This window comes from Phodopus roborovskii, unplaced genomic scaffold (assembly GCF_943737965.1).
Source record: "Phodopus roborovskii unplaced genomic scaffold, PHOROB, whole genome shotgun sequence".
NCBI classification, from domain to species: domain Eukaryota; kingdom Metazoa; phylum Chordata; class Mammalia; order Rodentia; family Cricetidae; genus Phodopus; species Phodopus roborovskii.
Window position 1 is genome coordinate 22,190,638 of NW_026126511.1, and position 14,715 is coordinate 22,205,352.

Genomic DNA, 14,715 nt, shown 5'->3' on the forward strand with positions numbered 1-14,715 from the left:
CATTCTCACCCTCCCTGTGGAGTATGTGTGGGGTGGAATGGGAGGGTGGTCAGGGGGCATGGGAGGAAGGGAGGAAGGGAGGAAGGGACAAAGGGAGGGAGAGGGAACTGGGATTGATATGTAAAATAAGAAAAACAAGACAAAAACATTCCTCACTTGAGGTGACAGTGAGCTTCTTTATTGCCTCTCATGATTTCATGAGGACCACATAGCTAAGAACGCATGTAACCTTAGTAACCTATCAATATTTGTATAACACTATTGCAGAAAATAAGTTCATCACAGGCATCCACAAATGCAGGCCATTTGCTTTGTTTCACTTTGAATTTATTTTCTCCTATTCTTAGCTAATACTTGAATATATAATGCCAATTTCCTTACTATTAACTCTGGTTAATTTTTAAATGTACCATTCTGAGCCTACCAAGGTTATCATGACACTTCAGTTTTGGCCAAACTATGTAATATACTTACAATAAACAAATCAGGTTATTTTGAGTTTCATTAATTTTAACATTAAAAACTAATGGACTCTTCCTAATTAAATCTAAATATTATGATTCCAATTTGATTACTTGTTAAGCAACAATTTTCTGTTTGGCGAAGTTGAATTCATTTTTCATTTAAAACATATAATGTTTCATACATTGACTCAGCCAAAAATTTTAATTGCTTTAAGTTACTCAAACATCAAAACTTTTCTATATCTTTTCCAAATCCATAAAAGGTTACATGTCATGTTGCATTTATATTTATATATACCTATCGTTTCTAATAGAATACTTTTTGTAAGATGTTATGTTTATGCAAAGAGATTATTGAATTAACTCCATTATTTACTGCTTTTAAACTATTTATTAATTTAGAATTCTTAAAACCAGTTTCTATTTTTGTTTGATAGTTTAATAAATCCTATATTTCAATTTTTCTAGCTTGCTTTTTATGTATGTATCTTCATGTGTGGTCAACTATATGATTTGAATTTGCATTGACTTGTAAGTGAGGTTAATCTTGAGTGTCATCCTTGGGGTCTCTTACTGGCCTGGACCCCATGAAATAGTTTAGACTTGGCTGACCAACAAGCATCAAAAATCTTCCTGTGTTCCTCACCAGTTAAAGAATTAGGAGCTTTGCCACTATGCACAGAGTTTTAAATGGTTCTTGGATGGAAAAGAGGTACTTTATGCATGTCATGAACTTTAATGACTGAGCTGTCTTTTCAAGACCATTTGCTTGCATTTTATTTCAATGTTTTCTTTTGTAGAAGATTTTTAATTTTTTCATTATTTTATTTTGTACCAACCAGTTTCCCTTCTGCTTCTCCTCCAACTCCCTCCTCTCACCTCCCTTCTGCACTTAACCCCATCCACCCCTCAGTCTCCATACAGATAAATAGGGTAAGGTCTTCCTTAGGAATGAACAAAGCATGGCATATCAAGGTGAGGTAAGACCAATCTCCTCTCCACTGTATCAATACTGAATAAGGCATCACACCTTAGCAATAGGCTCCAAAGATCCAGCTTACACATCAGGACAAGTTCTGATCTCAGGACCCACTGTAGTTAGTTTGCTGGGTTCTTATGTGGACATACTGTCCTGGATGTCACTGATTTTGTTTTATATTGGTGTGTAAGCATCTGGGGTTTAAAAGATTGCAACTCTAGGTGATGACATTTGGTATTTTTTGCTAAGTTGATATTCCTTCCTTGGTTTCTGGTTCTTAGGAAAGTGTAGTGAGTGAGTACATATCAGTAGGGGATGCTTCTGGGATCCTGCTTGTTTTTGTCACTTGAGATTCTGGGTACAATGTGAATCCAGGTATTGAGAGCTGATACTTAGCAATAGGGATGGGTTGAACACATCCACAGGAATGCTGAAAGCAGGGTGCTCCATTGTACCCTGCTTAATTGCCTCTTGATGGGGGAGGGGGAGTCAGAAGAGAGTACAGCTGGTGGTCTGCTATTTTTTTAATTTTTAATTTTTAATTAAAAATACTTTTATTTTTATGACAATCCCAGTTTCCTCTCCCTCCTCTCTTCCCACTCACTTCACCATCTTCCCTTCCCACCTCCCATCTACTCCTCCGAGAGGGTGAGTGCTCCCATGGGGAATCATCAAAGTGTGTTATATATTTGGGGCAGGACTGAGGCTCTCCTCCCTGTATTTAGGCTGAGCAAGGTATCCTTCCATAAGGAATTGTCTTTAAAAAGCCAGTTCATGCACTAGAAATAAATATTTGATCCACTATGAGTGGCCCCATAAATTGCTCAAGCCCCTCAACTGACACCCATGTTCAGGGGTTCTAGTTAGGTTTTATACAGGCTCCTAGAATTAAATGAAAATTAATGCACAATATATCCAAACTTATGGGAAACTTTGGAAGCAGTGCTAAGAGGCAGTATGCTCCTGAGCTGCAGGTGAACTGGGGGAAGATTTGGAGGAAAGAACGGATAGTTAACTTCTGAAGCGTGCTTACTTACTTTGCTGGCCTACTTGCTTACCTGTTGGCTTGGACAGTGGACTCCCAGGGAACTTCAAATGTTGAGCACTGAGACAAAAGAATGAGTGTGGAGGGAGACATGGGGATGGAGAGATCAGCTGAATCTAGAGTTAGAGGAAAAGAGGGTGTGGAGCCTGCAGGAGGTGGTTTGCAACAAAGCTGGAGGATGGAACTGAAGGGTTGCTTTTCTACAAGTGAAGGTCTGCAGATAGCCTAAGTGCCTCCCCAGTAGGTGTTAGGATGGTGGCTTTCAGATTCAATAATTCTTGGAGCTTTTGATTTATGCGCATTGAGTTCTAACTCAGTGAAGTTTATCATAATCCTTCGAGGTTTGATTTCAAGCCAAAACAAATGAAATAAAGGTGTGAATTATGTAAGTTCATATTCTGTCTTTCATTTGTGTTGAAAGGACTATTCTTATTACAGCAATTTTAAAAGATTGGAAGTGAACAGTTATTTTGTTTACAATGCTGAATGTGTCTTTTATGAAATTTTTGTAGAATTGTCCTTCTTAGATTAAGGTCTCTGCAAAGGCACACTGACCAACAATAGCCCTATTTGTATATATTCCCTGTTGAGACTGAACATGAGAACACAGACAACACGCAGATCTGCTTTTGGGGTTTTTGTTTGTTTTGTTTTGTTTCTTACTTTTGGGAAAGCAGACAAAATACAAATAGTCTCTTAAAGGGAATACAAAGTGTCTCTGTGGTGATCTCTGTGCTTGTTGTCAATGTTTTTGAAGAGTTCTTTTTTAAGTCTAGACAGAAATTTCTACCAGAAATTCATCATGCCCACCAGAGGAAACACATCACCAAATTCTTCATTATTTCTGAAAGTATTAGTGCCTTACTTTACCATAGTTGTTTGAAATTTCTACTTCTGTTTATCATACAAAAGAAAAGAATTAGTAGTTAGACACAAAGGAAGAAGGGGATTGTGTTTAAGGAACATTTTGAAAAATATCCACCTTCATTTACTCAGATTTTGTGAAAAAAAACTTCAGAGTAAGAATCAGTAATAAATGTGTCTAAAGTATTATTTTTTAAATTTTCATATTTTGTTTAGCATTTTTTTTCCTGAAATTTCTTATTCCTTACCATCAAGATATAGCAATAGACTTTCACATGCAGGCATTTCTCAAAGAATATAATATTAAAATAAGATCACTTCTGAAATACTTGTTGCATATATTAGATTTCAAAACCTAATGAACATTACTGTTTAAAACAATGCAAGGAAAGGTCTTCTAACTAAACACTGACAACGTGAACAACAAGGAGTTAAAGTATTATCAAAAAATTTTAAAGCTACTAAATCGTTGGGCAAAGGATAAGTGATCAGAATTCAAAATCAATGATCTTTTCACTACCAAACTGCTTTGTTTCCATTTGGTATAAATAGAAAATAATTTCCTCTATTTTATCTAATTTAGTAATTTTGGAACAGTAAACAAGTAATCAAGGACTCTGCTTATAAGTCAGGCCAGATAATTTATTGAATTAATTTTATTAAGTGCATATGAAATTATCAATCCTGCAGCACTACTTTTAAAATTACTTTTAAAACGAATACAATGAACCACTGAAATTGCTTTAAGTAGAAAATATATATCTATTAATTCCCATCCATCACAGAAGTAATATGATATATTAGTACATAATGAACGTAAAAGAGACATGTATAATAATACTTCATAAAAATCTGAATATTGTATAGTTATTGTGAATATGTTTATAATTCATATTAACAAGGATTTCAGTAAGTGAAGTATTGTTAATTCAAGGAGAAAGAGGAAAAATAAAAGTGGTTCCTTAAACAATGGAAAGAAAAAAGTTTTGCAGCAGATTTACATATGAATGGAAGGTAAAGCCAGCAGTGCTGGTGCACACCTTTAATCCCAGGCCTTGGGAGATGGAGACAAGTGTATGTCTGTGAGTTCAAGATCAGAGACCAGCCTGGTCTACAAGAGCTAGTTCTAGGACAAGATCCAAGACTACACAGGGAAACCCTGTCTTGGAAAAAAAGAAGAAAATAAATAAATTAAAAAATGAATAGAAGGTAAAATTTTGTCAGATGAGCTAGCAGGGTATAGTTGCAAAGATAACACATCAAATGCTTAAATGTTTGAAACTTTAGTGGTGATGATATTGGAAAGTGAAATGGGGACAAATTATGGGAAGTGACTTTACAACAACAGATGAATGTTGATACCATTATGAACTGAATACTCACTAAATTATATACAATTGACTCTTACGCAATTCATAATTTAAATGAGGTAAGCTGTAACTGGAAGGCTGATAATTATGTATATGTTTTACATGTTTACAAGTTTGTGAATGTATTCACTTGTAAAAAAAAAACAGTTGTTTATACAAAATATATTTACCTAGACATTTTCAAATTATAAAAACATTGAAAAAACTTGCATCTAGATTCCATGTATTTTAGGTTACAAATTTTGATCACTCCTGCTTCCTGAATAACATCCTGGGTTTAAACATAGATATGTGGAAAAAATGACTCCCGCTGCAGATGTTGATGAGGATGGAAATCATCAGGAATTTCGTTTGTTCCACTAATTTTCCTTTCATTCTTAAAACAAAAAAGAGACATATGAGATTTAAGAATATCTTTCTTCTGCTATTTCTATATATTTAATGACAGCAAACATGGAATTGCATGATACTTATAACGCCATATGTAAAGGCTTTCTGTGATTTTAGTGCAAGGAAATAGAAAACAATATTCGGGAGGTATAGTAGATTAGGAGTTATTCTCATACCATCTGAGTTTATAGTATCTTTATTAATAGATATGTGACACAAATAAATAGAAGGGCCCAGAGACTGATAATTGAGGTTCAAGCTTCAAGCTGAATATCAGAAAAGCAAAGCAGATGGATGGCTACTAATTTCTTACCTCTATCTCAGACTGAAAGGGCTGATCCATGAAGTCCTCACCAAGTCTCAAACTGCTGCCTTATTTTTTCAGTTTGGCAGAAGGAATGCCCCACTGAGAACTCATTTCTGTCTTATATACTACCCTAATGTTGGGATTAAAAGTATGAGCTATAATTCTCTTTTGGACTGATTCAATCTTGTGTATATCTGGCTGGCCTTGGACTGACTGAGATCTGCATACTTCTGCCTTCAAAGTGGTAGGATTAAAGACGTGTTTGACCTCCATCTGACTTAGAGTCAATCTTTTATTTTATTTATTTATTATTTAATTATTTAATTATTTATTTTTTTAGATGTCAGACCACTGGGATTAAGTCCTTTGCTTCGCTTCTTAGGTTTTTGGCTGACTTTGTTTTTCTAAATCGTCAGCCAAACTTTAACAAATCATAAATAATATATCACTACAAGACAATATTAACTTCTTAATTTGTATTATGAGAAAGCTAATCAGATATTCCCTTTTCTAAATTAATGGTTTTTCTGTCACTCTGAATAATAAAATTTAGATCATGTCTTTTCTACTTTGCTTTCATACTATTTCTCTCTGCACACATTATATTTTTATATATAGGGAGGAAGGTGATTTTATATTTTAACAACTTCATCCTTTGTTCTCTTATTCCAAAAAAGGATCCTAACTACCAGGAGTAGACTAAATTAATTATCATGTAGTTATGATAATAGTATCTACTGTAGATAGTATAGCCTGTAGAAACTACTAAGGTCTCACTTTAAATAGAGTATGCAACATCCATCTGTACATGAATCACAATTTCCCTCATCTTAATTCAAGAATCAACTTATTGCCTTGGACAGAAAACTTCCATTACTCATTTGCTCAGGGAGTTTCTATGTACTTCAGCATTCCCATTCCTCGTCCCATGTCCTATGTGCTATATGAGAGCATGAACATAAACTTTGGCAATCCTTTTAAAAAATGCCCATTCCCTTCTACCTTATGTTAGAAGTCACAAATGGCTATCTGAGGTGCCTATTAGCATAAAGAAGACCGTGTGGACTGCCATGCTTACTCCGCATCCAAAACCATATTGGCTGCCATGCTCACTCAGTATCAGAACACCTGTGGCTTTTCTCATCTTTTGTCACCATTCGCCCAAAAATAAATTTCTTCAGCTCATGGCCTCTCCTTCCCCAAGTTCTCATTCCCATGTAACCTTACCCTTGACCTCATATGTCTTCCTTCTTTGCCCCCCTATCTTGGTCTCTTTTGCCTGCAGTCTCTTTGTTTTCCTCTGTCACTCTTCCCACAATTCTCCTCTTATCACAAAATCCAGTCTGCTATCCATGTTCAGTCCACTATTTTCTCTCTGTGCTCTATAATCTTCCAAATGCCATGGGCTCATATCTACAGTAAAATCCCTTACCTCACCATACTCGCCCTCATATCTACAGTAAAATCCCTTACCTCAACCATACCTTGGAGAATTTTATCCTCAGTTTATACAGTTACACTGTGTAATTGGGGGAAGTTTATGGATGTGCATATAGTCTTATTATTTTATGAATTACTTTACATCATATTTATGACAACTATAAGGATAATTTTAAGAGCTTAAAACATGGAATGGGTGTAATACATAGAATTTTGTTTTGAATTATATATATATATATATATATATATATATGTAATATGTGTGTGTGTATGTGTGAATGACTGTTACCAGTATTTTAAATGATCATTGCTATAGTTAAATCTTAGTGAAGGAAAGTTATAACATAATGAAATTGATAAATATTCCTATATTGGTAGTAGAGATATTAGACAATCTTAGATACATATAAACAATGACCAAATTGTTAATTGTGGATATATATATATATATATATATATATATATGTATATACATATATATATATATATATGTATATACATATGTGTGTGTGTGTGTGTGATGAATAAATATATTTGTTCAACAACAAAGCTAACTAAGTCAAAAAATTTAACTGTGACTTCCATTACAGCACTTGGATCTGAGAAAAGCTTCTTCAATGTAGAATTAACAGAATCAGATTCTTGAGACAATTGGTGGGCAGTAGTCAGGGCTTAAGTTGTGAATTTTCAAAGGGAAAAGAATCATTTATTTCTGCCTTTTCCATGCATTCATACGCCAGGCCAAAGTATCAAGACTCCAATCTGGCAAGTATGACTTGCTGGATTCTTTATATAACAGAGACTGATACTAATATTTGACATTTTCATGAGTCTCACATAGAAACTGTCCTCGCTCTGAAAAGGAGGGAACAGTATGGCTAGAAATTTTACTATGTATCTGTTTGACTCTGGGCCACAGATACTGATATTTCATCATATATTGCTCCTGTATGAAATTTCATCAATCCAAAGAGACAAGTTAGCTAAAGTTAATAAACTTTATGGAAGCCTCAGCATCTAAACTCTTTAACAAATGGAGAGGTAGTAACACTGCCCAACTCATTCATAAAGACAGCTTTCTCCTGCTATGAAACTGGATAAGGATATTACACACACAGTGAAAATCAAATTTCACTATTTCATGATCAGTTCAAATAGAAAAGTTCTCCCCAAAAGTTAACTTCATAATACTTTTTCACTGTACAATGTGATATTGTTAACTACAAGCATATTCTTTATTTTTTTCTCTCTAATGTTTCAGGAGTAACTGTGCTTGAAGGGCCTATTTATGCAGTGGGAGGCCATGATGGCTGGAGCTATCTGAACACGGTGGAGAGGTGGGACCCACAGAGCCAGCAGTGGACATATGTAGCCAGCATGTCCATTGCTCGGAGCACTGTTGGAGTAGCAGCACTGAATGGCAAGTGAGTAAATGTTTCTGTAATTTTTTAATAGGTTAAGAAAAAATAATTGAGTGGTAGTATTTAAGAATCATTTTTAAATAAATACACATATATTTATACAAAATAAAATTTCTCAATATTTCAATTTTAATTGCAATAAAGTAAAATTCTCAATATCAATTGCTTAACCAAGGAATAGTAAGCATATTTTATGAGAATATTTCTAAATTTTGAATAAAAATAGTTACGTATCCTTGAGAAAGTTACTAAAGATTTTTTTGTTTATTGTAATTTTCCTGTATGGTTGTCCACTTTTCAAGCTGTATTCCTATCACCATTAAATTACTAATTCTCAAAATCAACACAATTTTCTATGTTTTTTTTTTTCTTCTCAACTAATATCAGACCTTCCCCACCTCTGTACCCATCATGGTAACACTCCTACAAAAAGAAAGAAACAAACAAAAACAAACAGTGAAATCAAACCAAAAAATCAATAAGTCTTACACACACACAAAAAATCTAAAATAACTAAGTAACCCACAAAAAGACAATAAGCAAACAAATATGAAATTAGTTTTATGTTGGCCAATTACGTCTAGTCATGGGATAATTTTGACATACCCAGGTTCTCCCTATTGGAAAAAATTTGATATTCTCTTTGCTAGTAACAGGTATCAATTGCAAATAGCTTTTCATTTAGAATTACGACTTGGTATCCACTTCTTTTCAGTGTGGGGATTTTGTCTGGTGTGAACCCCTGAGGTTTGAGGTATGCTGTCACAGTTTCTGATAATTCATATGTGTGTCAGTCCTGGTGGTATGATAGACACTGTTTGCTTAGCCTAACATCTTTGGCTCTTATGATCTTTCTGCTTCCTCTTTTGCATAGATATCTAAACATTAAGGTTTTCCATTTACGACCGAGTATTCTGAAGCCACTCAGTTCTCTGCACACTGTCCAATTTTATGTCTCTGTTAATTTCTACCTCTTGAAGTTTCTCTGATGGTGATTTCGCATCATTAGGTGCTCTTTTATCACTATTCCTTTAGCAGAATTATAGTAATATATTTTCACTATGACCTATCTAACTCACGTTCTTGGTGACTTTTCAGCGTAATGTATGGGTTAATTTTTATGGAGTGGTCCTTAAAATGAATCAAAAGTATTTTTTTTTTATACTTTTAACATTTTTTTACCAGTATTGAGAATTTCTTACAGGCAGGTAGCTTTTGCAGATCACAGATTTTCAGCAATGTAACATTGATTATATTTCTCTTTTGGTAGCCTGCTATGTTTTCTGTAGTTTTAAGAGGGAGGCATAACACAGAAAATGTAAATCTGTCCATTATATCCCCTTTTTCATCCTTATTTCTTTGCTACACTGGGAATGAAATATCTCCCCTTCTTTACAGAGTTATATGAAGTCATTTTACTTGTTAGATAATTATTCAAGTTGGAATAATCATGGAAATTATTTCATGGTCTCATTTAAAAGATGAACATGATTTTGGTAGCTGTAATATATTTGTTAGTTGTTTGCATTTTAACATATTAAAGACAATGCATTTATAGTCTTATGTTTTCCTGACTTTTAAGTTACTTAAAGTAGGCTTATTTTAGGCATGAATCATACACTTGACATTTGCAAAAAGTGATTTTGAAAGGTACATATACACATGAAGGAATATACTAAGATATACTAAATACTATATTTTGGTTCAGAGGAAGTCTTTTTATATATAATTTTAATATGTTCTCTTGATTAGTTGTTTTTGATGTTCTTTAACTTGTATTATAAGGAAACACAGCCCACAATAATTATTATGATTTAACCTGTAATAATTTTGAATAAGATATGAGATATTTCAAATATTTTCCTGGGAATAGAGCAGTATTATTATTTTAAATACAATCATTCTCTAAGTGTGTAATTATGTTCAGTGTTGTCAGAGATGATTCATTTCATTCACATCTGTTTATATTTTTTTATTATTGTACATGTTAGATGGTTGTTCCTACATTAAATGTACAGAAATAAAGTTGAAAATACACATGTATATGTATACAATCGCTACTTTATTAGCTGATTTTGTTATTGTATTTAACTTTTACTTATATCATAAGCTTTGGGAGAAAAGAGACATACACTAAAATAACAATAAAAGTCTGTATCTGCCTTTATAACAATGATACTTACTACTTGTCTTAGGATGTCTAAATCGGTGTTAATTATTTTATTTTCTTGTAAGATGCCTTCCTATGTTAATTGGTACTTTTGCTTTGCGGATTTTGGTATCTTTTCTTTGTTTTGCATGTTTAGTGTTTTGATTATTATTTAGATTATGAATCATGAGGGATTTTTTTTTTTTTAGATCCTGTCTAGTTGGTGTTCTGTATGCTACATTACCCTAATTTTTTGTAACATTATTGTGGAATTAAATATCTAGCATCAATATTTGAAAGGCTACTTATTTTATTTTAGATTGTTTTGACAGTTACCTTGTATCAGAGCTATCCTTCTGTGTTATCTTATTTTTAAAAATATCAATTTATGTATGTTTGTCCCAAATACTCTCCAGCCCTAATAATGTATGAATTGAGAATCAAGTCATGTTTTTTTTTTCTGACATATTATAACTTAAATGTCTATTGAGTTTCTTTCTCATCCCCCTTTTAAGTGCATTCATTACACAAGTTAGTGTTCAAGCCGAGTTTAAAATCTTTAGGTGTTTCACTGTACTCTAGTACTGGCATTCATGCCAAACAGTAGTTAGATACTGACTAGCGGGAGATATGCAGCTTCTTTGGGGAACAATGCCTGAGATTAGCATTTGCAGTTTTCCTTATGATAAGGCGCCTGGAGAGCCTGATCCACTTGGAAAGAACATGTATATTTCTGGGCCTGACCCAGAAGCATGTGTGCTATGTGCTCTCCTTGCTCTCACTATTCTAGCCATACTGTTAGCCCGAAGGAGTCCCAGGAGGCCATGGAATGTGACATTTCATATTTGCATAACTGTTCTGGAAAGATTGATTTTAACCATAAGAGCTTTAAGGGAAATATATTAAATAGATGGGATTAATTGTCAATGGAAACACTCCAGAAACAGGGAATGAAGTAAATCACAAAACCCCACTATTCCCTTATTTCTAATAACTGTGCCAATACCTCAAGAACATAAAGGAGACAAGACAACACAAGACAAGAGACAAGCAATGCCAACTATTCGTTTCCAGGTTATGTTGCTCATAGGATAAATGGGAAAGCTTGATATGCCCCCAGAGAGAACAGAGTAGTACAAAAGGTAGAATGAATTGATCGAGTTTTGGCTGGTGAGTTGATCATGAAAACCCAGACTCTACTCGATATAAATATTAACCAGAAGAGACAAAACTGTCTCACACATCACGTGATTCTGTAACTACATGTCCTGCCACGTGGTCACACTGTCCTCCCTATAGGTGTGCTTAGGTAGACAAGTTCCTTTGTAGCTTGCAAATCTGCTTCCACTTCTGCTGGTAGAGATATAGATAAAAAAGGCTATGTTTACCCATGGAAAAGAGACAGGGAGAAAAATGGCAATTTTGTAACCATTTTTAGAAACGTAGGAACAAAAACCACCTATAAAACTGTTCAGGCAAACCATTGATTGACACTACAAATAATGATGACTCAAGCAAGCTTTCTTGGGCAGCTTGATTGTACAACAAGTGGTAATAGTCTCTTCACTCCACTCCACACATCCAGTCCCAGTCCTCAAACATTTCAGGAGCAAGGCCTCTAGCAACTAATATTATTTTAAATTATTTTCTTGCAATTGTTTATATTTCATCTCAGCTCATTCCCTCGAGAATGTATTTTTATATGAAAATATTTAGGAATGGTTTTGTATTATACTTAGAATCATCACTCTCTTTTTAAATCAAAGCAATGTAGTTTTGATTTGGGAATCTTTTCTTACAGCTACAGTGTTTTAACAACCTCCATGTTCTATGGCTAGTGACTCTCTTAATGCCTAGGCTAATTTCTTGTGTTAGAAACATATCATTCATTACAAAAAGATCTTTCATTTCAAAGTTATAGCAAGGAATTCTCTCACTTTTTGCAACTAGAGTTTAAAACTGGTGCGTTCAGTCAGATTAAATGCAGTATCATACTGAATCCATAAAATAATCTCATAATAGCATATACTAAGTAAATGGGTCGTCTTTGTCACCTTGGATTTATGTAAAACTAGAATTTATTTCACAAATAAACAAAATGCACCTGGAGATTCAATAAAATTACAACATGGGGGTGTGAGTTGATCATAATCTTAGATTCTCTAAAGTCCAAAGACATATTTGTGTGTATATAAAGCACAGATATGCTATAATTGTATGTGTTTGTGATTTTTGAATTATATCACTAATTTGGTTTTGTTATTTGAATGTTTTACTCCAGTTAAGTTTTAATTTCTTCTCTGCTTGTTTGCAATATGACTATTGATTTATATTTAACAATAGCATACATTGCATGCATTTCATTAAATATGTGTTACCTTTCCTGTAGAATCTGAAAAACTTAACACAAACAAACTATACAGTTCTGTTTCATATTTTACCAGGGACTTGTCTTTTCTCTTGTGACTTAATTTTAGTTATTCTGATATCTATTGTAATTTACCTACAATATAAAGCAGTTAAATCAAGAATAATGAAAAGAAAATTATGGACTAATTTATCTACCATGATCTCTGTTCCTTAATCTTCAAGGCCCACCCCTTATATTGTACTTCCTGGGGAAAATTCATGTGTATATTCCAAACTGATATACTTTTTCTTAATATTAGAGCCCAGGATCGCTTTAACCAATGGTAGGCTCATACATCTTAAAAGGAAAACAGAAAGAAAATAGAAGAGAATGAAAAGGGTGCAATTAAGGCTGGGCATTGCTGGGGCATCCCTTTGGTTTCAGCACTCAGGAGGCAGAGGCAAGAGGATCTCTGTGAGTTCAAGGCCAGCCTGGTCTACAGAGCTAGTTCTAGGACAAGCTCCAAAGTAATACAAAGAAACCCTGTCTGAAAAAAAAAAAAAAAAGAAAAAGAAAGAAAGAGAAAAAAGAAAAAGGCTCATTTAGTGAGTCTTATTATTAGACATTGGAGATTGTTGGATTATCTTCTGGCAAATTATCTTGTTTTCCAGTGAATTTGTTTTTGAAACAGGGCAAGTTCACATTTGATTTAGAATTAGGCATAACCTTTAGTTCCTGACACTTTTGCTTCTATCTCCAAAGGTCTGTGATTCACCATGCCTTACTTAGATGATGTTAGGGGTCAAATTCTGTGCCTCATACATATTAACTAACAAATGATCTGAACACCGGTGAACTCTCATGAACTGTCTGATTCTTAGCAATTCCAAAAGTATGTAATACAAAAAAAGGGGGGGCAGTCAGTGTGTTATGAATGATGAGACACCAAAGATATACACTCTAAGTGCTCAAAGATTGAATAAAATAATTATTGCTTAAAGGGTCACTATGACACAATCCAGTAATGAAAAGGGTAACTTGATAAAGCAGGCTTGAAAAACACCAAGAGCAAAAGGAAATAATAGTTCAATTCAATTTTCTATTTTCTGTCAATTCCTTCCTGCTTCAGACACTGTTTTGAAAAAAGGCCAATTGTGGATTTTATGGTCTTTAGGGACTGCTCTGTCTAGTCTGTAGATGACATAGTGCATAGTACTTCCTACTGCCCAAAAGCCTTGTTTAATATTCACATCTTCACTGACTGAGTCTGCCTTTAGCTCACCAAGTCAAAGTTATTTTTTCTTTCTTTTGTCATCCAAGGACATGTGACTGGCGCCTGACACTTGTCAGTCACGCTACAGCAAACATGAAGGGGAAGTTTTCTCAGTGACAACTGCACAGATGAACCTTCCATTAAAAAAGTCTAGAAGACAGAACTAGATTTTATTTATCATAATTTTTAAATATATGTTGATGAAGCCGATAGAGTCTGTGGGGAGCTTAAATTCTTTTAAGGAGAAATAAGAACCACCAAGAAAAAAAAAGCTGCCTGACCCTCTAGAATGATTGGTAAGGGAGGTGTCAAGGGGAAAGGTTTGAAGTGGCCATCTACCAGGTTTGACCTTTAATTTTGCTAATGTTGAAAATGTGGTAAATATACCGAAAAACACTTCGTATATTTAAAAGATCAGGTTAGAACAGAAGCACACCCTAGTAAATAATGTTAGATGAGCTCTGTCAGTCTTCAGTAGGCAACCCTGCTTTTCAAGCCCGTGTGGTAAGCACAGCAAGCCTAAGGCTGACCTTGCAACCTGCATCAAGATTTCTTAATAAGCAGTAATAGAGTCAGTCATCCACCTGGCTGGGAGCTTAGTGGGAAATGCTGAGATTAGCAGTTCACAGGAGGGGAGTCACAGAGATGATCAAGCATGAGCAT

At 34.3% G+C, this 14,715-nt stretch overlaps 1 protein-coding gene across 1 annotated transcript in view; it reads left to right on the top strand.

Annotated features, from left to right (window-relative positions):
* Klhl1 (kelch like family member 1) overlaps positions 1-14,715 on the top strand; it is a 262,568-nt gene that overhangs the window by 225,597 nt on the left and 22,256 nt on the right. The window contains exon 8 of the mRNA XM_051195755.1: positions 8,121-8,283. Coding sequence (XP_051051712.1) covers positions 8,121-8,283 — 163 coding nt within the window. The remainder of the gene's footprint in view (positions 1-8,120; positions 8,284-14,715) is intronic.